The 24875-nt window shown below is 36.8% G+C and overlaps 1 protein-coding gene across 3 annotated transcripts in view; it reads right to left on the bottom strand.

The window, feature by feature from the left end:
• Window positions 1–24875, bottom strand: part of DMXL1 (Dmx like 1) — a 173490-nt gene that overhangs the window by 131679 nt on the left and 16936 nt on the right. For all 3 annotated transcript variants that reach the window (XR_004031469.1, XM_030818105.1, XM_030818110.1), the window contains exons 2-9: window positions 23981–24106; window positions 20392–20463; window positions 17126–17204; window positions 12498–12630; window positions 8250–8316; window positions 6474–6652; window positions 3788–3977; window positions 1646–1814 (exon numbers count right to left, since the gene is read on the bottom strand). Coding sequence is in view for 2 of the 3 variants with exons in the window: in XM_030818105.1 (XP_030673965.1) it covers window positions 1646–1814; window positions 3788–3977; window positions 6474–6652; window positions 8250–8316; window positions 12498–12630; window positions 17126–17204; window positions 20392–20463; window positions 23981–24106 (1015 nt within the window). In the remaining variant the exon portion in view is untranslated. The remainder of the gene's footprint in view (window positions 1–1645; window positions 1815–3787; window positions 3978–6473; window positions 6653–8249; window positions 8317–12497; window positions 12631–17125; window positions 17205–20391; window positions 20464–23980; window positions 24107–24875) is intronic.

Raw genomic sequence — 24875 nt, 5'->3', positions numbered from 1 at the left:
ACCAGTTAGAATGGTGATCATTAAAAAGTCAGGAAACAACTGGTGCTGGAGAGGATGTGGAGACATAGGAACACTTTTACACTGTTGGTGGGACTGTAAACTAGTTCAACCATTGTGGAAGTCAGTGTGGCGATTCCTCAGGGATCTAGAACTAGAAATACCATTTGACCCAGCCATCCCATTACTGGGTATATACCCAAAGGACTATAAATCATGCTGCTATAAAGACACATGCACATGTATGTTTATTGCGGCACTATTCACAATAGCAAAGACTTGGAACCAACCCAAATGTCCATCAATGATAGAATGGATTAAGAAAATGTGGCACATATACACCATGGAATACTATGCAGCCATAAAAAAGGATGAGTTCATGTCCTCTGTGGGGACATGGATGAAGCTGGAAACCATCATTCTCAGCAAACTATTGCAAGGACAAAAAACCCAACACCACCTGTTCTCTGTCATAGGTGGGAATTGAACAATGAGAACACAGGGACACAGGCAGGGGAACATCACATACTGGGGACTGTTGTGGGATGGGGGAATGGGGGAGGGATAGCATTAGGAGATATACCTAATGTAAATGACGAGTTAATGGGTGCAGCACACCAACATGGCACATGTATACATACATAACAAACCTGCACGTTGTGCACATGTACCCTAGAACTTAAAGTATAATAAAAAAAATTACTAAAATAATAAGTCCTGGCTAGGTACAGTGGCTCATGCCTGTAATCTCAATACTTTAGGAGGCCAAGGCAGGTGGAACTCTTGAGCTCAGGAGTTCGAGACCAGCCTAGAAACATGGTGAAACTGAGTATCTACTAAAAATACAAACAATTAGTTGGGCATGGTGGTATACACCTGTAGTCCCAGCTACTTGGGAGGCTGAGATGCGAGAATCACCTGGTCTTGGGAAGTCGAGGTTGCAGTGAACTGTGTTCGTGCCACTGCACTCCAGCGTGGGTAACGGGAGTGATTCCTCATTTCAAAAATAATAAGTACTTAAATCTTCAAATTCATAGGCAGACCCAGATATTCTAGATCTCTTAGTCTAATAGTACATATTTGACTACAGAGATAAGTTTCTTAATTCTCCCAGTAATAACTTTTACATATTTCTGCCCTCTTTATGGAACTGGCTCCAAAGATCAAGTACCAAACACAAAGATTTTAAGAACTATATGATAATTATAAAATACTACTATTAGAGGTTGGGCATGATGGCTCATGCTGGTAATGTCCCAGCATTTTGGGAGGCCAAGGCAAGAAGATTGCTTGAGGCCAACAGTTTGAGGCCAGCTTGGGCAACACAGTGAGACTCCATGTCTATAAAAAATAAAAATTAAAAAAATCAATACTACATCTGTAGTACTGACCTTTATTAAGTAACAGTTTAAATATCAATTTTTGAATAAACAATGAACTTCAGTGCCTTATCAAGATCCTAAATCACAGGTCAAATCATGGCCTTAAAGGGCAAACAAACAGAAATCAGTGAGCTTGCTACTACGAAAAGTGGGCTAAGAAAGTCACCTCCAATATTTTACTTATTTGAAAACTAAAAGTATAACTTACTTGTTATAAAATCAATCTATTCAATTTCAGAAACTTGTTTTGAACAATGTTTCATTACCTGTGGCTGGGTTGATGCTGGCTGCAATATGAAAGTGGCAAAGTGCATTGGCATGCAGTGGAGTGTTCCTGTGAACATGATGAGGATCCTGCTGATGTGGCAGATATCCCGTATGTGCTACAAGTGCAAGTGATCTCCTCCGACCTCTACGAAAATGTCTCAGATTTACCTGTGTGAATAGAAACAAAACTAATGCCTATATTGTCAAAAGTTATCTATGTATAGGTTACATAATGATTGTCAGAAGTTACATATATCCTAATTCAGAACATTTTATATGTTTTATATGTAAAAATGTCTTTTAACATTTTATATGTAAAAACACCTTTCAATATTTTGGTACAGCAAATTTGAATCCTGAAGAATAAATTAATGACTTAAAGTACCTGGCTGTTCTCTTAACCCTCATACAGTATTTTGCAATTTTTATTAGGCTTATTTTCTTAAAATGTATTTCCTAAAATCAAATGTTAAAAATTTTTTTTTCCAATACTATTGTTTGTGAATGATATCTCTACATACACTGTCCTCTTTCGTCTACAGCTAACTCCTTGTGACCACATAGTATTAAATAATATTACCACTGCACATGGGACATTTCATAATTTACAAAGCATTTTCACAGAGATCAACCCATTTGACGCCATGAGGCGGGCAGTGCAAATATTGTTATTCTCATCTTTCATATGATAAAATAGTCTATATAGAACCCAAGATCATCTAGCTAAGAAGAGGCAGGGCAAAAGGTAGAACAAGTCTTCAGATTCCTGGTCAACAACTTCTTTCAGCTATTACTACATGTAACCATTCTATTCGTTGTTGAATCAATACAGAATTTATTATATTCTGAGCCATCAGAATACTCTTCAAATTAGAAAAATAGTTGCTGCATAATCATACAAAGCATTCAAAGATAAATTGTTTTAAAATCACTTCTGTTTTCAGGGCCAGGCATGGTGGCTCACGCCTGTGATCCCAGCACTTTGGGAGGCCAAGGCAGGCAGATCACTTGAGGCCGGGAGTTCGAGCCAGCCTGGGTGGGAGGATTACTTGAGCCAAAATGGCAAAACCCCATCTCCACTTTAAATACAAAAATTAGCCAGGCGTGGTGGCACGCACCTGTAATCCCAGCTACTCGGGAGGCTGAGGAGGGAGAACTGCTTGAACCCGGGAGGCAGAGGTTGCTGTGAGCTGATATCGCCCCACTACACTCCATCCTGGGTGACAGACAGAGACTCTGTCTCAAAAAACAACAAAACAATAACCCCCGCAAAAAAAAATCCACAAAAAATAAAATCACTTCTTGTTTTCAGTATTAAGAAAATAACAGGCCGAGCACCATGGCTTATGCCTGTAATTCCAGCCTTTTGGGAGGCCAAGGCAGATAGATGACTTGAGGTCAAGAGTTCGAGACCAGCCCTGGCCAACACAGTAAAGCCCTCTCCCTATTAAAAATACAAAAATTAGTTGCTGAGCATGGTGATGCACACCTGTAATTCCAGCTTCTCAGGAGGCTAAGGCCAGGAATACAGTGAGCCAAGATCACGCCACTGCACTCCAACCTAGTTGACAGAGTGAGAATCTGTTTCAGAAAAAAAAAAAAAAAAAAAAATTAGAAGAATCTGTATTACTATTCTACTATTGTTTCTCAGCCTTTAGGCTATGATCAAATGTATTACTATTCTACCTTTAGTGTGTCCAAAAACCAAAAGTTGACTTTTACTTTCAATATTAATTTGTAAAGACCCCAAGTTCTGGGGGTGGGTTGGGGTTTCTAAAGATAAAAAAGTAGAAGAACAGAATAGGATAAACTACTCAAGCTCTAAGAAAGAAAAAATAAGTTATTTTTAGAGTCAAATCTTTGCATTCTCAGATTTTACTTCATGTTACTTCAGCTAAGTCAAATGTAATCATCCTTTTATCATCATCAGTAAACCTAAGAGTAACCTCATAATTATAGGTAGTTTTGTGTTCCAGACAAAATCTAGATAAAAATATGTTTTTTGAACCAAATAGAAATGAAAATTTTCTAAGAATTATTTTCCTAGGATATAGATTTTTTATAACATTACTTTGTTACCAAAAAGGCAATGTACCAAAGGTTTTAAAACTTGTAGTAAGTAATGTAACAAAAACACTCACTTCTAAAGCATTTTGAACTCGTTCTTTACTGGAAGTATTTCTCTTGAAGTTATTTGTTAAATTAATTGATTCAGTCCAATGGCTGCAGTCACCTCCGTATAGCAAACAATCATTTGGTAAAAATGTCTCTACCCAAAGACGACACACATTATCTTTGCAGCAAGTCAACAGTACATTACACACAGAAGCCCTAAGGAATGAAAAGATTTTAGAAGCAAAAATACAAATTTCACATAGTATCACAGACAAGTCTACAATGATTCTGTAATTACTTAAATGTACCAACTAAGGTACAAATGAAGAAAGTATCAGCATGTACAGATTTCACCACAGCAAATGCTCGCCAACCTATTTCTTTTCTGCCTAGAATTCAGTAGTTCTTGTTTCAATAATCTTGCCACACGTTCTTTCTTTTTTTTTTTTTTAAGAGATGTGGTCTCACTATGTTGCCCAGGGTGCTCTCAGACTCCTGGGTTCAAGCAATCCTCTGGCTCAAGTAATCCTCCCGCCTCATCCTGGGATTACAGGTGTGTGCCACCATCCCAGCTCTCAATTAGATTCTTTTCACATCTAAAAAAACAAAGACTTAGATTAAGCCACAATCTCTCAGTTGACACACAAGAAATAACCACATCTTCTAATAAAATTCTCTGATTTATTGAGTGGATAGTTCTTTGAATTATATCATATGCTTCCTTTCTACTTTCTATAAAGGCACCTCCACACTGTCACAAAAAGCTACAGTAACTACTGGGTACACTTATTCTCTCCTTGCCTAACAGATGCCCAAAGCAGTGAAATTCAAGAATTGAATATTCATGATAAAGTAAGTACTAAACACTTCCCCCTCCTTAGTCATCCTTGACTTTCAGTTAATTTCCTTTTTGCCACCTCCTTAAAATAAAAGCAAAACTCAATTACATATATGTTAATAAGTCCCATAAGCATCAAGAGCTCAAAGGCTGAAACCCTATCAACAAGGACTACCTTCCATCAGGGAATTCAGTAAGTTTAGAAGAAAGAAAGAAAAAGTCACAATATTTTGTAGTAGTAACTTGTTCCGGCATACATATCTGATTTTTAAAAACACAACAATCAGCAGGTTTTATCAGCAACTCAGTGAGTTAAAGTAAATGAGAAAAGAAATCAAAATACTGTCTAGTAGCCACTTTGTTAAACATACCCACCTGACTAAAAAAGAAGTTGCAGAAGAGAAGGGAGAACAGCATGATTTGTATTGGTTGTTCTCTCCTTCTCCTTCTCTCCTCCATTCTTGCATCTCTCTCCCTCTGACTCTCTCTCCTCTTTCTGTCTATTTCCTTGTCTTCTTCTCCCTTTCTACCTCCTCTCCGGGCTTCCCTCTCCCACCATTCTTTGCTTTCACAGCCTTTCCAGGCCACCCTCCCTTTCTACCTCTCTCCTTCTGTCCCCTACCTCTCCCTTCCTAGCATCTTTTTTTCTTTCCTTCCCCAACCCCTTGTTTCTCCTCCTTTCCCCATCCTCACACCCACCTCCCTCCATTTTTTCTCACTCTCTTTTTCTCTATCCCTGTCCTGGCTACAGCTACACTATAGCTCAAAACATCTAGTCAGCAAAATCCATAAAACAGTGAAAAGGTAGGAAAAAAATGCCACATGGTTTGGCCAAATTGAAAATGGCCATATGGTACAAAATGGGATTTCTGGCTGCGCACACGTCTCATGCTTGTAATTCCAGCACTTTGGGAGACTGAAGCAGGCAGATCGCCTCAGCTCAGGAGTTCAAGACAAGCCTGGGCAACATGGCAAAACCCCATCTCTATAAACAATCCGAAAAGAAAAAAATATATTAGCCCAGCATGGTGGCACACACCTGTAGTCCCCGCTATTTGAGAAGCTGAGGCGAGAGGATCACTTGAGCCCAGGACGTGGAGGTTGCAGTGAGCCATGACTGGGGCACTGCATTCCAGTCTGGGTGACAAAGCAAGACCCTGTCTCAAAACTAAACAAAACAAAAACACATAAAAACCAAACAAAAATAGGGAATTTATGCCTGTATTTAAGTAATAGGTCTCTATAACCTACTAAAATTCAGTATTATATTAACTCTTTACAGAAGTACAGAAAAAAAAAAGAAGGTACTGAGGGTATGCATGTGTGTGTCACTGTGTGCTTTTGTGGTTAAACTTATACCTGTTTCAAAGAAGAATAATGTAGGGTATTAACCCACTCTCTCTTTTCCTCAGATATGCTGGGTGCAGTCAAATAAACATACAAGAACTCATGGTATATCCTCTTAATAAAGCTATTTTTTAAAAGAAGAAAACCAGGGAAGACATACTAGAAGGTACAAGACAACAGAGTATTTATGTAAAAATATAAACAAACAACAATCCGGAGAAAAAAGATGACAGAATTAGACACAAAACACAAAGAAAAAGAAAATATGTACAACTCTGCGACTTAAAGACATCTGATATGGAGTAAACTATCCCAGCTTAAACTCCTTTAATATGGCTCTTATCCTAGGCATCAAACATAGCTGACCCACAGCCAGATATGTGCAGGCCAGAGACTATTTAATATTACTCTAATCTTCACAGGCTCAGAAGTCCTGTAACTATGGACTCTCAAAAGTGAGAGAAGCAATCAAGGTAACAGAGATGATGTTCCCTTAATATGTGGGGGAAAATGACCAATCCACTGACCTAGGCATGTATTTGCTTGTTTTACGCCAGGAAAATCCATTTACTGCTCGAGGATGGGCCAGATACACAAAAGAAAAGTCAATTTCTCCTTGGGATTGTTTTTCTGAACTTCTATCTGGAGAAGTAACAGCTGTCCGCCAGTTTTCTACATTATACCATACCTTCAAAAGACAGTCATCCTATGGAAAAAAACAAAAAAACAAAACAAAAAAAAAAAAAAAAAAAAACAGAAAAACATGCAGATCAGAATTAAAGATTAAATCAAATAGCAAAAGTAAGAATTTTCTCCCCAATGGCAAGAACTTGGTGATGGGAAGAGACGTTGGGCACAGAGGAATTAAGAAAATTCTGATTCCGGCACTTTTCTATTAGCATTGCCTAACTGTGCGTTAAAAACTGATGTGTGTGAATGTGCGTATTCTGTATTCAAGAAAAATGCTTGCTAATTACTTGAGTATGGGGAATGGAGTCATTCAGGAAAGACTCAAAGATAAAATTAAGGACTTCTTTTCCAGTAAGCCAAATATTAAATAAGAAATCAATACCACTAACAGACTTATGAAGACTGCTAATTATTGAAAAAAAAGATACTTTTCATGAATTTTCATGTGACTTTTCAAAGAAAATGCTGATGATGAAAATAACGAGTTAATATATAAATACTATATGAAATATTCCATGTACAATCAAATTTATAGTCCTAATATGGGAAATAAGGGAAAAGCAAAGGAGACTAGAATGTACCAGGTACTGCTTTTAAGCTATAACTGAGTTCCCAGAATAAACAGCTCTACTTCTCTCCTAAAAAACAAAAATCTTACTGTGGTTTTAGAGTATCTTACACTCTTAGTTTGCAGAAGGCTTTGAGCCGTAACAATAATTTGACTTATTAGTAGCTCATGAAATGCTCTATGAACCAATGAATAAAAGTAATTTCAAATAAATACATTGCTTTAAAATAAACAGGTAATAATGTATGCACACTAAAGAAATGGTTACTACTATCTTTCTAAAAAGCCTATGAAGTCTTATATATTAAAAACAGCCTAACATACATCAGCTAAAAGGTAATATAAATCAAAGACATGAAAGGCACTGTGCCGGTCACTCTATACTGCATATATTGTCTAAATTAATCCTATGATTAATGACCTATGAAGTAGATGTTTTTATCCTCATATTACACATGAGAAAAGAAAGGCTCAAGAAGATTAACTTGCCAAGATGATAAAGCTGGTAAATGGCAGATTTATATCCAGATCCGCCCCTAAGTCTATGTTATTTCAATTACATCACACAGTCTTTTAACACCACAATAATGGAGTCAATTTCTGCTACTTAAAATTTTTAATGGCCGGGCATGGTGGCTCACACCTGTAATCTCAGCACTTTGGGAGGCCCAGGTGGGCGGATCACGAGGTCAGGAGTTCAAGACCAGCCTGGCCAATATAGTGAAATCCTGTCTCTTTTAAAAAATACAAAAATTAGCCGGGCGTAGTGGTGTATAGCTATAGTCCCAGTTACTCGGAAGGCTGAGGCAGGAGAATCGCTTGAACCTGGGAGGCAAAGGCTGCAGTGAGCCAAGATCGCGCCACTGCACTCCAGCCTGGGTGACAGAGTGAGTCTCCATCTCAAAACAAACAAACAAAAAAACAAATTTTTAATGGAAACTATTATTTTCAAGTTAAATCAATAAAAGAATGAAGCCAGTTAATGTTTTTAAAGTTTCAAAGTAAACTGTAAACATAATTTGGCAATAGCATTTTCATAATTTACCTTCCCAGCAGTGGCAAAAAATTCTCCATCTGGTGAAAATTTCATTAAATGAACTTGGGAAGCAGTTCTGTAAATTAAACAGATAAGGAATAATTTGCAATGAAAACTAAAAAGAAAAACTTCAATATTCTCAAAATTATAAATCAGCAATTGGTTCAAAAGACAGAAAATGTTATACGTTTCACACTCACATCTTTGTGTACCTGAAAAATGAACTAGTTAGTAAGATAAACCTTAAATATAAAAACATACATCCATAGACTCATGGAAGGAATGGCTTGTCAAAATCTTTAAGGCCTAAAACAAAAGTCATAAATTTCATTCCCTTAGAATGAGAGACAATGATTTCATTTTTTAAATCTGGAAATCTAGTTTCCAGAACCACGGATCCCTATATGCCAACATATATTTTCATGGATAATATGTAGTAAGTTTGCCTTAGGGTAATACTTACCTAATTAAAGATTATGTGTGGGTTAACAGGGGACTTGCAGCAATTAGGGATTCAGCCTATCAGCTTCACCTATATACTTGGTACATATTTGCCTTTTCTTCTCAAAGGAACTTTCGTTCATTTCTCTTCATTGCCTTCCCTTACAGTTACTCATATATATTGATCTCAAGACACTCACCACTATCACCGCTTTCCTTGTCTTTGCCCAAATTCATGATTAGATAGGTCAATACTAAATTTATTTGTAAAGATATCCAAAGAGGAATTCTGTCACATTTCATTTCAGATACAAATAAAACTTTTTTTTCTGATTTTAAGCATAATACATTGAAGTTGATACAGGTAGATAAAAAGCAAATGAAATCATTTACATTTTTCACCAATACCACCACATCCTTTCCTCAGACAAAACCAATGTTAACATTTTAATACATAAACTTCCAAATCCTTCCCTCCACTCTACTTTCTGCAGGAAAAGGTGGAAGAAGTAGGGCTAGAAACTGAAGTCATACTTATCACCCATTAAAAAATATGTCACGGGCCAGGCACAGTGGCTCACGCCTGTAATCCCAGCACTTTGGGAGCCTGAAGTGGGCAGACCACAAGGTCAAGAGTTCGAGACCAGCCTGGCCAACATGATGAAACCCCATCTCTACTAAAAATACAAAAAATTTGCCAGGCGTGGTGGCACGCCCCTGTAATCCCAGCTACTTGGGAGGCTGAGGCAGGAGAATTGCTTGAACCCAGGAGGTGGAGGTTGCAGTGAGCCAAGATCACACCACTGTACTCAGCCTGGGTGACAGAGCAAGACTCCGTCTCAAACAACAACAACAAAAATATGTCATGAACATCTCTGTATATAGACGCAAAAGATGTGTATATGTGTGCAGGTGTACAAATCTACATTATTACTTTATTGGCTTATATTCCATTGTATATGTTTACATATATATACATACAAGGATTTCAAATAATTTTTCACTGCTGTTTTCTAATTTTTGCTGCAACAACAACAAAAAAGTGAACATGCCTGCACACACATTTTTAAAACATCTGGTTAATCCTAACGATATCCTTAAGACAAAATATTATTTTTTTTTTTTCTTTTTTTTATTGAGATGGAGTCTCACTCTACTGCCCAGGCTGGAGTGCAGTGGTGTGATCTTGGCTCACTGTAACCTCTGCCACCCAGGTTCAAGCTATTCTCATGCCTCAGCCTCCCAAGCAGCTGGGATTACAGGCATGTGCCACCATGCCTGGCTAATTTTTGTAATTTTAGTAGAGACGGGGTTTCGCCATGTTGGCCAGGCTGGTCTTGAATTGCCAACCTCAGGTGATCCACCCACCTCGGCCTCCCAAAGTGCTGAGATTACAGGCGTGAGCCACCGTGCCCGGCCTACAGCTCTTTCTAAAGAATTATTTATGCAAAATTATCCTCGCTTTCTACATGTTAACCCATTACCTATCTGAGGGGTGCAAAATACATGGAACCTGCTCCTTTGAAATATCCTCTGTAAATTCTACATATGGAACGTCTGCCTTACTTTGGTATGTGATATTTATGCTATCACCACTTCATATAAACCTAGTCAGTTTCACTTAAATCCTTTTATACCAGTTTGCTGGTTTATTTCCTATCTACCCCTATCTGTTCACTGCAATATTCTAAGCATCTTTAAAGTTGCCTGGAACCATTCAACAAATATTCGTTGAATGAATGAATGAAACCTGGAAACCTTATTTAAAGGATATGAAAAAAATTAAGCCTGTTGAATCATACTTCCAAAATGTGCTCTAGAAAGATATTATCAGGCCAGGCACCGTGGCTCATGCCTGTAATCCCAGCACTGTGGGGGGCTGAGGCGGGCAGATCACAAGGTCAGGAGATCAAGACCATCCTGGCTAACATGGTGAAACCCCATTTCTACTAAAAATACAAAAAATTAGCCAGGCGTGGTGGTGAGTGCCTGTAGTCCCAACTACTCGGGAGGCCAAGGCAGGAGAATGGTATGAACCCGGGAGGCGGAGATTGCAGTGAGCTGAGATCACACCACTGCATTTCAGCCTGGGCGACAGAGGGAGACTTCATCTAAAAAAAAAAAAAGAAACATAATATCAACTGTACTCCCTTATTGACGGTATACGAGAGCACCTATTTCTCTAAACACTATTAGGTAAGATTCATCCTTTTTCTGAACATTTCAAACATTCTTGATTTCAAGTGAGATCACCTCTTATTGCACTTATTTTTAATATGTTCTATACCTTGTTAAAAATTTCTCTCCATTGCCCAGTGTTGCTTACTATTGTTATACCTGTTCTTTTCTAACTAATTTAAGGCCTACTTTTAAAAACGCATTTGCCCAAAACTGCACATATTTCTCCTCGTGTTTGTGTTTCTTTCCTTGTGGACAATTTGCTTTATAGAAACGTTTTATCAATACGGTTAGAACTATTAATTTTTCCTATCCTATCCATTTCCAGTTTGGGTGTCATTCTTAGTCTTTCCCTAACTCTAAAGCAGCATTTCTTGTCGAACAGCAATATAACGTAAATGACAAATGTTAGCCAAATATGTAATTTTAAATTTCCTATCAGCCATGTTTTTAAAAAAACTTAAAACAGGTGAAATTAATATTTTTTATTTAACCTAATATATAAAAATATCAATTAAACATATTTTTAAAAAATGTTAGAGATATTTTACACTATTTTTAATACTAAATTTTTGAAGTCCAGCACATCTCAATTTGGACTAGTTGCATTTCAAATGCTCAATAATAACACGTAGTTAGTGGCTACCATACTGGACAATGTAGCTCTAAAATATAAAATTTCACCTGTATTTTCCTCTAATATTTTTGTTCCATTTTACAGAATTTTTTCCTCCATCTCACATTTGTTTTGGTATCAGGTATGAAAGACTCTAACTTAATTTCCCGTCTACAGAGCTAGCTAGTTGTCCCCGCTATAAAAGATTACCTTAAGGCTGAGCACAGTGGCTCACACCTGTAATGCCAGCACTTTGGGAGGCTGAGGCGGGTGGATCACCAGAGGTCAGGAATTCAAGGTCAGCCTGGCCAACATGGTGAAACCCCGTCTCTACTAAAAATACAAAAATTAGCCAGGTGTGGTGGCATGTGCCTGTAATCTCAGCTTCTCAGGAGGCTGAGGCAGGAGAATTGCTTGAACCAGGGAGGTGGAGGTTGCAGTGAGCCTCGCATCATTGCACTCCAGAGTCTAATCCTGGATCCTAATCTGTCTGTTCCTACATCAACAACAAAATGCTTGATCATCTGTGGCGTTAGAATTCATTTTACTATACTGTATATCTTTAATCTTCTTTTCTTTCAGAATTTCTCTGACTTTCCCATATTTATCCTTTTAAGTAGAGTTTAGAACTATACTTAATAGAAATTCCACTCAGATTTTGGCAAGGATTATGTTCAATATATAGATTATGTGGGGAAAATAGATTTCTTCACAATAGGAAGTCTTCCGTTCAAAAGCATGAAAGTCATCTATCTTTTCATATAATTTGGCAAGTTTGTATTTAACGGTCTTCATGTAAGCCTTAAACGTTTATGTTTCTTCCTATTTTATTTGACATTTTTAAAAAATGTATTTGTAGAACACGGGAAATACAGAATTATCTGTGTATAAGAAAAAGCATACCATAGACCAAAAATCAGTACTTTTTATGTCAGTGTGGCTTTACACAACTAAAATACATTTATAATAAAACCACACAGAACAACAGGTTTATCAGTTTTCTCCCCTGATTAACTGCTTACTTGCAATGCCAAATGCATCTCCAATCTCCAAAGTTAAGATCTGTTTTATTTAAATGTTCATCTTCAGTTGGCTTCTCCAAGTTAGTATTGGACCACAGTTGCAAATAGCTGGAACCAGTTAAAAGACGACTGCCTAAAAAAAAATATTATTCATCATTTATTATTTAGGTATTTAATAGTGACTTAATTTACATGCTCAAGAATTTCATATAAAACAACTTCTAAAAAAAAGTCAAGTATCAAAAAAAAATTTGAAGAACAGAGGAGAAGGCTGTATTTTAATTTTGTTAAAATAGCTTGAGATCTTATAATCTGTCACTTAACAAGTATTTAATGAGCATCTTCTTTGTCCCAGGCACTGTGCTAGACATTGGAAATACGATGACAAATAAAACATTGTCGTTTTTCATGAGTTCATATTTCAGTAGAAAGACATGGAAATATGATACCATGTAAAAGTGTTACACACATGATAGAAATGTGTGCAAAGCTTTATGGAAGCCCACAGGAAGGAGACATTAATGTGTACCTGTAGTAAAAATGCCAGGAAAAGTGACGAAATGCAACCTGGTCCTTAATGGATGAATGAGTAGAAGAGACAGGCATTTCAGAAAGGAAACCTAACATGAACGAAGGCATGAAGACATGTAAGTTCATATATTTTCCCAAGAATGCCTCTTCATGTGGTATAGGTTAACGAACAACGTACATGGAAAGGCTAGAAAAAAATTTACTATGGAAAAAATGCCAAGGTGAGACTGTGAAGAGTTTTTCAAGTTTACAGCATTTGGACTTTGTTATAGGTAGTTGGGAGTAAAAGATTTTCAAGTGGCAGTGGGGGATTGTTGGGGGAGTTGTTACAAAATTGGATCTGTATTTTAGAACAAGAGGGATTAACTGGAAGAGGGGCAGTCAACAGATGGAGAGGCCTCTGAGTCTCCCTCTATTGAGATAACATACAAAAATCACATATACAATATGTGCATTTTTCCAGAAAGATAATCTGTAACTTTCATTGAAATTTCAAAGACTCTAGTATACAAAGAAGGTTAAAAATACTTTTTAGAAAACAACTCTAGAGACAGACAACATCAGGGAAAACATAAGTGTGCGGTTAACCAACTATTAAACTATTAAACCTGGTTAATTAACTGTAGAAATTCAGACGGTAGGCCAGATACGGTGGCTCACACCTGTAATCCCACCACTTTGGGAGGCCTAGCGGGGAGGACTGCTTGAGCCCAGGAGTTCAAGACCTGCCTGGGCAACACAGTGAAACCCTGTCTCTACAGAAAAAAATTACAAAAATTAGTTAGACACGCACTTGTACTACCAGACACTAGGGAGGCTGAGGTGAAAGGATCACTCAAGCCTGGGAGGTCAAGGCTGCAGTGAGCTATGACTGAGCTACTGCAGTCTAGCCTGGGCAACAGAGCAAGACCTTGTCTCAAGAAAAAATGAAAAAAAGAATTGTCAAGATTTGATACCAAATAAATACAGAGAAAAAACAAGCCGTTAAAGGACAGATTCCAACTCTATGACTTGGCACTTAAGTAGAAGGTCGTGCTATCATCCATACAAAAGACAAGCAATTTTGGCAAAAAAGCTGACAATAAAGATGGCATTCACCTTGGCAATTAAAGACTATAGATTTGTGTATTTCTAGAACAACCACTTTTTTTAATTTTTTGCAGAGACGGGGTCTTGCTATGTTGCCCAGGCTGGTCTCAAACTCCTGGGCTCAAGGAACCCTCCCAACTCAGCCTCCCAAACTGCTGGGATTACAGGTATGGGCCAGCATGCTTGGCTCTCGTTTTCTTGTTTCAAAAGGAAAGTGGATCTCTGGCATAGACTTTAGATCAGAAATCCCTGTGTCTGAATCCCAAGTAAGATGCTTAATTAGCCATGTGAATTTGATCTAGATGGGTAATTTCTGAGCTTCAATTTTCTCATCTAAAAAATTCGAGGTTTAAATACAGTTGTTGTAAGGATTAGCTATATAATATGCACCAAGTCTCCAACACAGGCCAGGCACTAAGCAGAAGCTCAATGAATAGTAGAGCAATAGATAGAAGGTTCCATAGACGGGGAAAAAAAAGCACAACAAGTAATGAAACAATCCATTTAAATATGTTGATTATTCCACTTTTGAACTTACCAACAGATACAAGTTTTCTTTTGCTTAATATAAACTGAAGATAAAATTAAGATATCCCATAAAAGATTAAGAATTTAAAACAGAATACAAAATTAATCCCAGGTATGGAATGGAAGAAAAGTAGGTAAGATATAATATGGTACACTGATTTCAAACTCTAAGAATTAGATATTACAGATATTAAATTACAGATATTAAAGCAGGATATTATGGATAGTAAAGCAGGAAAAAAGCATAAAAAGTCTGAAACAGAAAATCTTATGATTTAGGCAAGATACAATAGTAAATTTGGACACAAAAGAAAGGCATTAATCAGTTTACCAATACTTTTATATCTCTCTCTGATGACTTCTATTTCTATGTCTCAAAGATAACTTTTCTTTTTTTTTTAATTTTTTTCTGAGACAAGGTCTTGCTCTGTCACCCAGGCTAGAATGCAGTAGCACAATCATGGCTCACTGCAGCCTCAACCTCCTGGGCTCAAACAAGCCTCCCACCTCAGCCTCCTGAATAGGTGAGACCTCAGATGCCAGCCACCAAGCCTAACTTTTCAAAAATTTTTTTGTAGAGATGGAGTCTCCCTATGTTGCCCAGGCTGGTCTCAAACTCCTGGGCTCAAGCAATTCTCTCCATTCAACCTCCTAAAGTGCTGATATTACAGGTTTGAACCACCGTGCCCTGCTCCAAAGATAACTTTTATGTTCTAGATTCAAATGTCTATATATTGCTTTATGATATACAAGCTTCTCAAGGTCCACATATCCAATTAATACCTTATGTTCCACTACCTCTAACTCCTACATATTACTCTTTGTGTGGTCATAGATACTCTCAAAGTAATTTCAAATCCAGTTGTCAGGTAATGTCAATTCTACTGCCAGAACACATTTCATAGCCATGTATATCTTTCACTATTCATTAATTCATTTAATATTAATTGAGCAACTACTATGGAAATAAGCTCTTATTTCTCATCCAGACTAATGAGAATACAACCTCTCCAAAGGTCACTCCTTCTCCTGTTCCATTTGCCACTGACCCTTCTAACTCACTGCTAGCAGACGAATCTCGCAAAACCATAAATCTTATATCACTAGCCTCTTTTGAAAACCTATAGTTTTTAGACAACCATAAAGAATTAAATTCAAACTTTTTAGCATGACTTTAAAGGTCTCCTATAACATGCTAAGGTCTTATCTCCTTACCAACACTGAGACTCAGCCCAGTGAAGTACTAATCCTTATTATAATGTATCTTATGCTTGCTTTCTCTGTGCCTTCCCTCACTTTCGTAGAATGGTAAAAATGGCTCCCAATAAATTATGTCTCCCTGTGTTGATGCCTCCATGTAATATGACTTTGCCATATCTTTCATCAAGAGGTGGAGTCTATGTCTCCCACCCCTTAATATTAGCTGGACTTGTGACCATATAATGTGGCAGCAATAACATTCTGGGACTTCCTTGCAGCTTCTACTTTCGCTCTCAGAATGCAGCCACCATGTAAAAACCAGGCTGCCCTGCTAGAGAGGGCCATAGAAGAGGCCATGTGGAGGAGAAGAAAGGCATTCCAGTAGATAGCAAGCAGCAAGGCCCAGATACGTGAACAAAGCCTTTCTTGGATCTTTTAGCTGCAGATAAACTGCTTCAGTCACTACCACATGGAACAACAGATAAGCCATTCCCACAGAGCCTTCCTGATCAACAGAATCATAAGCAGTAAAATGATGGATGTTTTAAGCCATCCATCATTTTGGAGGATGCTTTTCTAATGCAGAAATAGATAACTGATACATATATTCATTATATTTTCTTCCTTTTTTTTTTTTTTTTGAGACAGAGTTTCACTGTTGTTGCCCAGGCTGGAGTGCAATGGCATGATCTCAGCTTACCGCAACCTCCACCTTCCAGGTTCAAGCGATTCTCCAGTCTCAGCCTCCCAAGTAGCTGGGATTACAGGCATGCGCCACTACGCCTGACTAATTTTTTGTATTTTTAGTACAGACAGGGTTTCTCCATGTTGGTCAGGCTGGTCTTGAACTCCCGACCTCAGGTGATCTGCCCGGCTCAGCCTCCCAAAGTGCTGGGAATACAGGCGTGAGCCACCACGCCCGGCATATATTTTCTTAAATTTCACTTTTTTCCTGTTCCATCTACCCAATTCTCATTGCTAAAGTCTGTTTACTCTCAGGTCCAAAGGCTCCTTTTCAGTGAAACCTTAATTCTCCAGAGAAATATCTCTTTCCAAAAACAATGGGTATCGTGTTATAGCACTTAGAACATTCTCTCATTTCTTACAGTGCCTATCTGTCTTCATTTCAGTATAAACTCTAAAAAGGCATAATCCATTTTACTTCTTTGGTATTCCCCACAATCTCACACACAGCAGAAGTGAAATACATGCGAGTAATAAAAATAAGAACAACTAGGCAAGTGATATTTCATTTTAGTTAATCCTGCTTATTTTCTTACCTGTGGGATCCCAGGTTATATTGTGTGCTATTGATTCCAGAAAAAATTGGCCACTTTTCTGCCACTGACTATATAATTCCTAAAATTAAGAAAAGAGTCATTTAGCCCATTATGATTGGCATATTTTATCGGTCAAATGTGTACGTTTATGCTTGTTATTCTTACAATAACACAGGCAGTCAATTTTAAAGATAACAAAATGTTCCATTCACTCAACAAAAATAGAGAACACATGATAAAGATATGTGAGAGAATATCCATAACTGGTGGTCAAAATTCTATCTTTAGTATAAACAATCAATAACCATATGCTACCTTGGATAGCAGTCTTATTAACCTCAGATTTAATTATTACTTTATTATTATTACAGTTATAGTTAAAAATTTAATTTTAAATGTGTCTGTGGCTTTACTATTTGACGTTTCCTTCTCTTTTACTGTTTTGTCCCCATCTGAGATCATAATAGTATGTGGGAAAATTCAGAATAAAAGATGAAACATTTTGATAATACTATATAATTTATGGCCTTACAACTTCTTAAAGTGAAATTTTTCCCTTTTTTTCTGCCTGCAAATCAGTAAGAAATACACAATGTACCCTGACCCAGAACACACACACACACACACAAATAAATACAACCTACGTTTGTCCTTATTACATGTGACATACTCTGATATTTTCTCTATTTCATAGTCTTTTTAAATTCAGGTTGTGGCCTACACTAAGTTGAGTGCACAGCCCAATTACAGATTTAGATTCATACCCTCTTAATGTGGTGGTTCTCAAACTTTCGTACAACAAATAATAGCCTGAGATGTTACTAAAAATTCAAATTTCCAAGACCTGTGCCCAAAAATTCAGGTTCAAAAGCTTCAGGATGGGGCACAGAAACCTGTACTTTAACACCCCAGGTGATTTTGACATAGGTGACCTACAGAATATGCTTTCATGAAACACTGCCTTGCAGGAATGTCTTTCAATCACAGTACATACCAGAACCCTCTCTAGAACAAGACATATAAGTGCATAGACACAATCCTACGGCTACAGATTTAGAAATTCCCAGGGCAGGATCTGGGCACATGTATCCAACGGTAGTTGTGATGTGCAACTCTCATGAAGACCACCACCTTACAAGAATACTCCATAATATACAAAGAAAAGGAAAGAATATATTTTTACAAGGATCTAAAGATTCTGAGACTGTATTTTAGAATCATAGATTTTATACATCTTTCAAGTCTGTAACTTTACCATTTGGTCCACTTTTGCCCTTCTTCATCAAGTTTTTTATTATCCTTTCTTCAAAGTAACTGCTGATAAGCCAATAAACCAGCCAATTTTTGAGTTTTATACATTATATTCATCAATTATAATCAGTAAAAGAGAAAATGGGCAAACACTGAAATTCTCTATTCCATCCTTCCCAATAAAGGCATTTGAACATAACATACTGATTTTCAAAAGCTACTTATTTTATTTAATAAATATTTATTGAGTATTGAAATACACTGTTCTGGGCTGGGTGGGGTAATCACCTTAAAAAATTCTTTTTAGTACTGCCAATTACTAATTCTTAAGGCTTTAAGAGGCTCAAATATTGGATTCACTAGGCAATCTATAAAAACAAACAGAAATCAGAAGTGTGAACACTATTTCCACGAAATTGAAAGGTAAGTATCAATTAACTCAGAAAATAGTTTTCATTAACACAAGGTAAGGAAAGAACACTCACACCTAGGAATCCATACAGATGGTTTTACTCTTAGTTCTGTGGCTTAACAGCTAAGATTCACTGGTCAAGTCACTATATTCTTTGAGCCTACTCTACTGCCTTATTCGTAAAAAGAAGAAATAATAGCTGTACAAACTAGGTTTGAAGTAATTTGTAAAATACTAATGAGCTAAGTGAAGATGATATGAAAACTATCAAAAGATACATAAAGGTAAGTCTGCTATTAAAAGAGTTCAGTCCTTTATAATTAATACATTCCTAAACCGTCTTTGACATGTTAGCCTAATAATATTCCCATCAAGACTGAATAGATATTAATCAATTTGAGAGTTAAGCAAAGAATTTCATAAGGCTGACTTACCTAAGACCAACTAGCTAGATAGACCCAGAAATAGAAACCAGTCCTATGACTCCCAATACACTGCTCTTTCTTTTATTTTATTTTTTTCTTTTTAAAAATCTTTTAATTTTAGGTTTGGGAGTACATGTGAAGGTTTGCTACATAGGTAAACTTGTGTCAAGGGATTTTCTTGTACAGATTATTTCATCACCCAGGTATTAAGCCCAGTACCCAATAGTTATCTTTTCTGCTCCCCTCCCTCCTGCCACACTCCACCCTCAAGTAGACCTCAGTGTCTGTTGTTTCCTTCTTTGTGTTCATAATTTCTCATCATTTAGCTTCCTTACACTGCTCTTTCAATGACACTATACTTATCTTCTTTCAGATGGTTTATTTTTATTTTTAGAGACAAGGTCTCTATGTGTCACCCTGGCTGGAATGCAGTGGTGTGATCATTGCTCACCGCAACCTCAAATTTTTGGGCTCAAACGATCCTCCTGTCTCAGCCTCCTGAGCAGCTGAGACTGCAGGCATGCGCCACCATGCCTGGCTAAACTTTTTTTAAAATCTTGCCCAGGCTGGTTTCAAACTTCTGGCCTTATGCAATCCTCCTGCCTCAGCCTCCCAAATAGAGAGGAATACAGGCACGAGCATTAAAGAACCTATAAAATCTGCTAACATGATCCGAATATTTATAAACTATTGGGTAACCAGTTTTCAGAACTATTTCTGAGTACAGCTTCCTTATAAAGAAAAACATTCATTGACCTGTTAATGATTGTATTACATGATCTAAATAATGCAAGAAAGTTAAGCCCTGAAGAGGCAGAAAACCTGCATAAAGGTAGATTATAAAACAAAGGAAAAAGTACCACATATGGCTCGACAATGGTATTTGATAATAGCAATAAAGTAGTGCCAAACTTTAGGTTACTGACTCTTGAAATATTATAAAATTAAAAATGTCAGAAATAAAATAAAGCATTTCAACAATTCATTGGCACAATTTATTTTAGTTCTATTCCAATGGAAAATTTAAATATATTTTTAATATCAAAAAGGAATTTAACATATAGCTTCAATTACAGTATATAAGTTATACCAATTTACTCGATGATCACTCTGATTTTACACTTTTTTAATACTTAAAACATTTCAATTCCTAAAAGAAGAAATCATAAATTACTGACCAAATTTTTCTTTTGTTTCGGTAGGTCAACTGGTTCAAAAATGGAGACAACATTTCCATAAGATGCTGCAATCTTTTAAAAAGAAAAAAAGAACTTATTAGGGATATGTTAACTTACTTATGAATCAAAAAAAGCAAAGAAATGAATACTATAACTTTAAATATGCCAATACACACGATTTCATTCACTGATGCTTAAGAATGTCAGTTTTGAAGACTATCACAACTGCATTAGAATCCTAGAACTGCTACTTACTATGTAACTAGCAACTTAATCTCTCCAAATGTTAGTTTCCTTATCAGTGTTCATAATATGTACAACACTATCTTCCTAACAGCATTATTTTGAGGGTTGAAATAACATTTGTAGAACACCTAGCATATAATAAGTGACATACAATATGCACAGTAAATGTTAACTGTCATCATCCATCCTCTAAATTGACAATTCTGTCAGCATACATTAACTTTTCAAAAACATAACTTAGGTCTATTCCTCTGGAAACTCCCTGAGTACATTTTAAAAACATATTCTACTTTATCCTTTGAATTTACTCTTTAAACTGATGGATCATAACCTTTCCTGGCTCTGTTTTATAAGGTAACTACTACTATAACTTGAGTGAGTCTCATATAAAGAGTATCAAGATATTGGAAATCAAACAGAGAGAGATTAAATGAACGAATCAGGGATAGAAAAAAGAACATATGATCTAGTAAAGAGAAGGTAAGAAATGAGGACACAACCAACACGGAGAAAAAACTGTGAATGGATATTTTAAGCGTTCTGAGTTCTTATGATATAGATGTCACTTGTGCTGCATTGATCTGGAGGAACTGTTTAGTTTGGGCCTTTAATTGTGGGTGGGATTTCAAAAAGCAGCGAGTATTCAACTTTATCAATAGGGCATAGTATGAAAACAGGTGTAAAGATTAAAAGAGGCAATGTATGTTTAGAAGTGAATGACCACCACCCCACCAAGAAGAGAGTGCTCCTTATGACAGAATAGTGTACCTGAGACTAAAAAAACAGATCTGAGCCAGGTTGTAAAAGGCCTCACACCAAGGTGAACAATTTGAACTTTTCCAAGGTAATGGGCTAAGAATACTTTGAAGCTGATGAATAAAAGGATAAATGAGGATTAATTTTCTCAGAAAAAAGAATTAGGTGGTAGTACAGTACAAAGAAAAAAACAGTAATAATAAAAATACGATGCCTATGATGTTAACATTTTCTTCTTTTTTTTTGAGACGGAGTCTCACACTGTTACCCAGGTTGAAGTGCAGTGGCGTGATCTCAGCTCACTGCAACCTCTGCCTCCCGGGTTCAAGTGATTCTCCTGCCTCAGCCTCCTGAGTAGCTGGGATTACAGGCGTCCACCACCACACCCAGCTAATTTTTTTTGTTTTGTATTTTTTAGTAGAGACGGGGTTTCTCTATTTTGGCCAGAATGGTCTTGAACTCCTGACCTCATGATCCACCTGCCTCAGCTTCCCAAAGAACATTTCCTTCTTAAATGCAAACACTCAGAAGTCCCCAGGTACCAGAACCTGCCAATTTTCTTCCTGATACTTTAAGGAACCACTATGATAATACTGATATCTGTAAATGAAGAAAATATTTCTTCATTAGAATGATTATAAAACCAAATGACTTAATTCCTCTTTTTGTTTTTCTTTGTAGAGATGGGGCCTTGCTTTGTCACCTAGGCTGCAGTGCAGTGGTGCCATCAGAGCTGACTGCAGCCTGAACTCCTGGGCTCAAGTGATTCTCCCGCCTCAGCTTCCCGGGTAGCTAGGACTATAGGAGCACACCACCACGTCCGGCTATTTACTTCTTATTTTTATTTTTGTAGAGACAGGGTTGCCCCAGGCTGGTCTCAAACTCCTGGTCTCAAGCAATTTGCCCACCTTGACCTTCCTAAAGCTCTGGGATTACAGGCATGAGCCACCACACCTGGCCATGATTTCTTCATTCTAACCTGGACTGTCATATAGTCTATCACAAACAGATAGCTCATATTGCAAAGTATTAAATTAGATTTTTAACATTAACCAGCTCCATGTGAGTCTAGATGGTATTAAGCAAGTTTTTATACAGTTAAGAAAGATTACAGAACAAAAGAGCTAGGAGATCAAACAAACATGAAGAGAATGAAAATAAAAATCTGAAGGATAGGCTGGGCGCGGTGGCTCACGTAATCCCAGCACTTTGGGAGGCCGAGGAGGGCAGATCATGAGGTCAGGAGATTGAGACCAGACTTACTAACATGATGAAACCCCGTTTCTACTAAAAATACAAAAATTAGCCGGGTATGATGGTGGGCACCTGTAATTCCAGCTATTCGGCAGGCTGAGGCAGGATAATTGCTTGAATCCGGAAGCCAAAGGCTGCAGTGAGCCGAGATTGCACCACTGCACTCCAGCCTGGGCAAGAGAGCGAGACTCCATCTCAAAAACAAAAAACAAAACAAACAAACAAAAAAACAAACAAACAAAAAAACAAACAAACAAAAAAAACTCAAGGATTTTCAGCATTCCATAATAAAGATCATTTTTGTTGTATAGCGAGAAGTCCTAAGAGGCCTCAACAAAAGATAGGGAACACTTGTAACTATATTAAAGGGAAGGAATACCATGTTAACAAAAAGAACAGTAGTCCAACAAATATGTAAAGATTCAGAAAACAGAATCTCCTTTTATAATTATTATCTTTAAGTCCCAGGTGGCAACTTTTAACCCTAGAAAGTTTACCTCAAATGAAGATTAGATTTAAAAACAAATGATTGGATCCATGGACTCTTATATGATCATTTTGATTCCTTACACAAAATGTTCTAGTGGAATCATATGAGTATATTTGCGAAGTTCAGTCCAATCTAGCTACAACTATATATAGGCCTTACCATCTATGCCTATATGGAGTTATTTTAAGCTATATATTATGCTGCCTTGCCTAGTAGTATGACTTTCTCATTCTGGTACTACAGGAACTGTATTTAACCTGATCTAGAAGAATTTTATACTTTGTTTCTTTTGTTTATGTTGTTGCTATTTGACTTTCAAGGTTACCTTTCTACTTTTCATAGGCAAATAGAAGTCCAGATAAAGTTTTTCACTTTTCTTATGGGCTTAGAATATTATAAACTCTCGAAGAGTTTTTTCATTTCCACAAAAAGTGACACAGCCCTTGTTACACAGAAGTTACAAGGAGATAACTACCTGTTTACAGACAAAAAAAAAAAAAATACTCTAAATCATTTCCTTTAGTTTATTTGTACATACTGAAGATTTATTGTTACTCCTTTCCCCCCATCCAATCACCTTTTAAATACACAAGCTTCAGACTCATTCTGTATCAGTAAGTATTATATTTCTTTCACAGAGAAGATGATGCTATAATTTAAAATTATAGAAGAATAGAATTTCTGGCACTCTATAGAATGCATCTTAGAGAGCCAAAAATTTTTCTAGCTACACTATCTTTGAAACAAAGCCAAGTCTCTACTTCAATAGGAAATACACACTTCAGAGATTATCCTGACAAAAACCATATTCCAAACAAATTTGTATATTAGAAGATTACAAACCTTGCCTTGTTGCATTGAACAGTCTACACATCCCACTTGAATATTTCCATGTTTAGCTCCTGGGATTATCTGTAATCTTTCAAAATCGCTTCCCAGTATTACAATGTCACATCCAGATGCATAAGCCTAAAAAATATAAATAAATAAAAATGATAAAAGTGTCAAGGAAACATTTACCAGGCAGAATACTAGTATTAACTATCATGTTTTAAGGCAGGGAGAATAAATGTTTTAAAAGACCAATTTTAGGTGTTTTCTTAAAAAAAAAATCTACATTTGGCACTATTTCCCTTACCTCCCCATATACAGCCTATTCGCAAATTCTGTCAGTCCTATCTGCAAAATATGCAACAACTCTGTCCACTTTTTTCATCTCCAGTGAATGCTACCACCCTTGTCTAAACCGAACCACGATAATCTCTCTCCTATTCTACTAATAGCAAACTTCCATTCTTGCCTCTCTCTAATGCATTTCCACAAAGAATGATATTTGAAAAATGTTTATTGCACCAAGTAATTTTCCGTGCTTAAACCCCTCCATAGTTTTCTACTGCACTTGGAATAAAATCTCAGCACCTTACCATGGTCAATAATTCTAAATGGTGGTCCTTCTATAAACCCATCTCAGGCTATTCTTTCCTTCTCTCAGTTGGCTCTTGTTTCTGTTCCTTTTTACATCTCAAGGTGTTTATCTGCCTTTTATCTGCCTGGTCTTTTCTAGTTAGCTGCTTTCCAACATTCAGGTCACAATTCCCAACCACTACCGCTCCCATTACTTTCTATCACATTACTGTTTATTTTCTTCACGGCATATATTACAATTTTTAAATGTTTTGTTTATTGTCCATATCTATTATTAAAAGTTACATTTCAAAAAGGAAGGATTCAAGTTTAT

The sequence above is a fragment of the Nomascus leucogenys genome, chromosome 2, assembly GCF_006542625.1.
Source record: "Nomascus leucogenys isolate Asia chromosome 2, Asia_NLE_v1, whole genome shotgun sequence".
In the NCBI taxonomy this organism is placed as follows: domain Eukaryota; kingdom Metazoa; phylum Chordata; class Mammalia; order Primates; family Hylobatidae; genus Nomascus; species Nomascus leucogenys.
The sequence above is the reverse complement of the archived record's forward strand: the minus strand, read 5'-3'. Positions and strand labels throughout refer to the sequence as shown.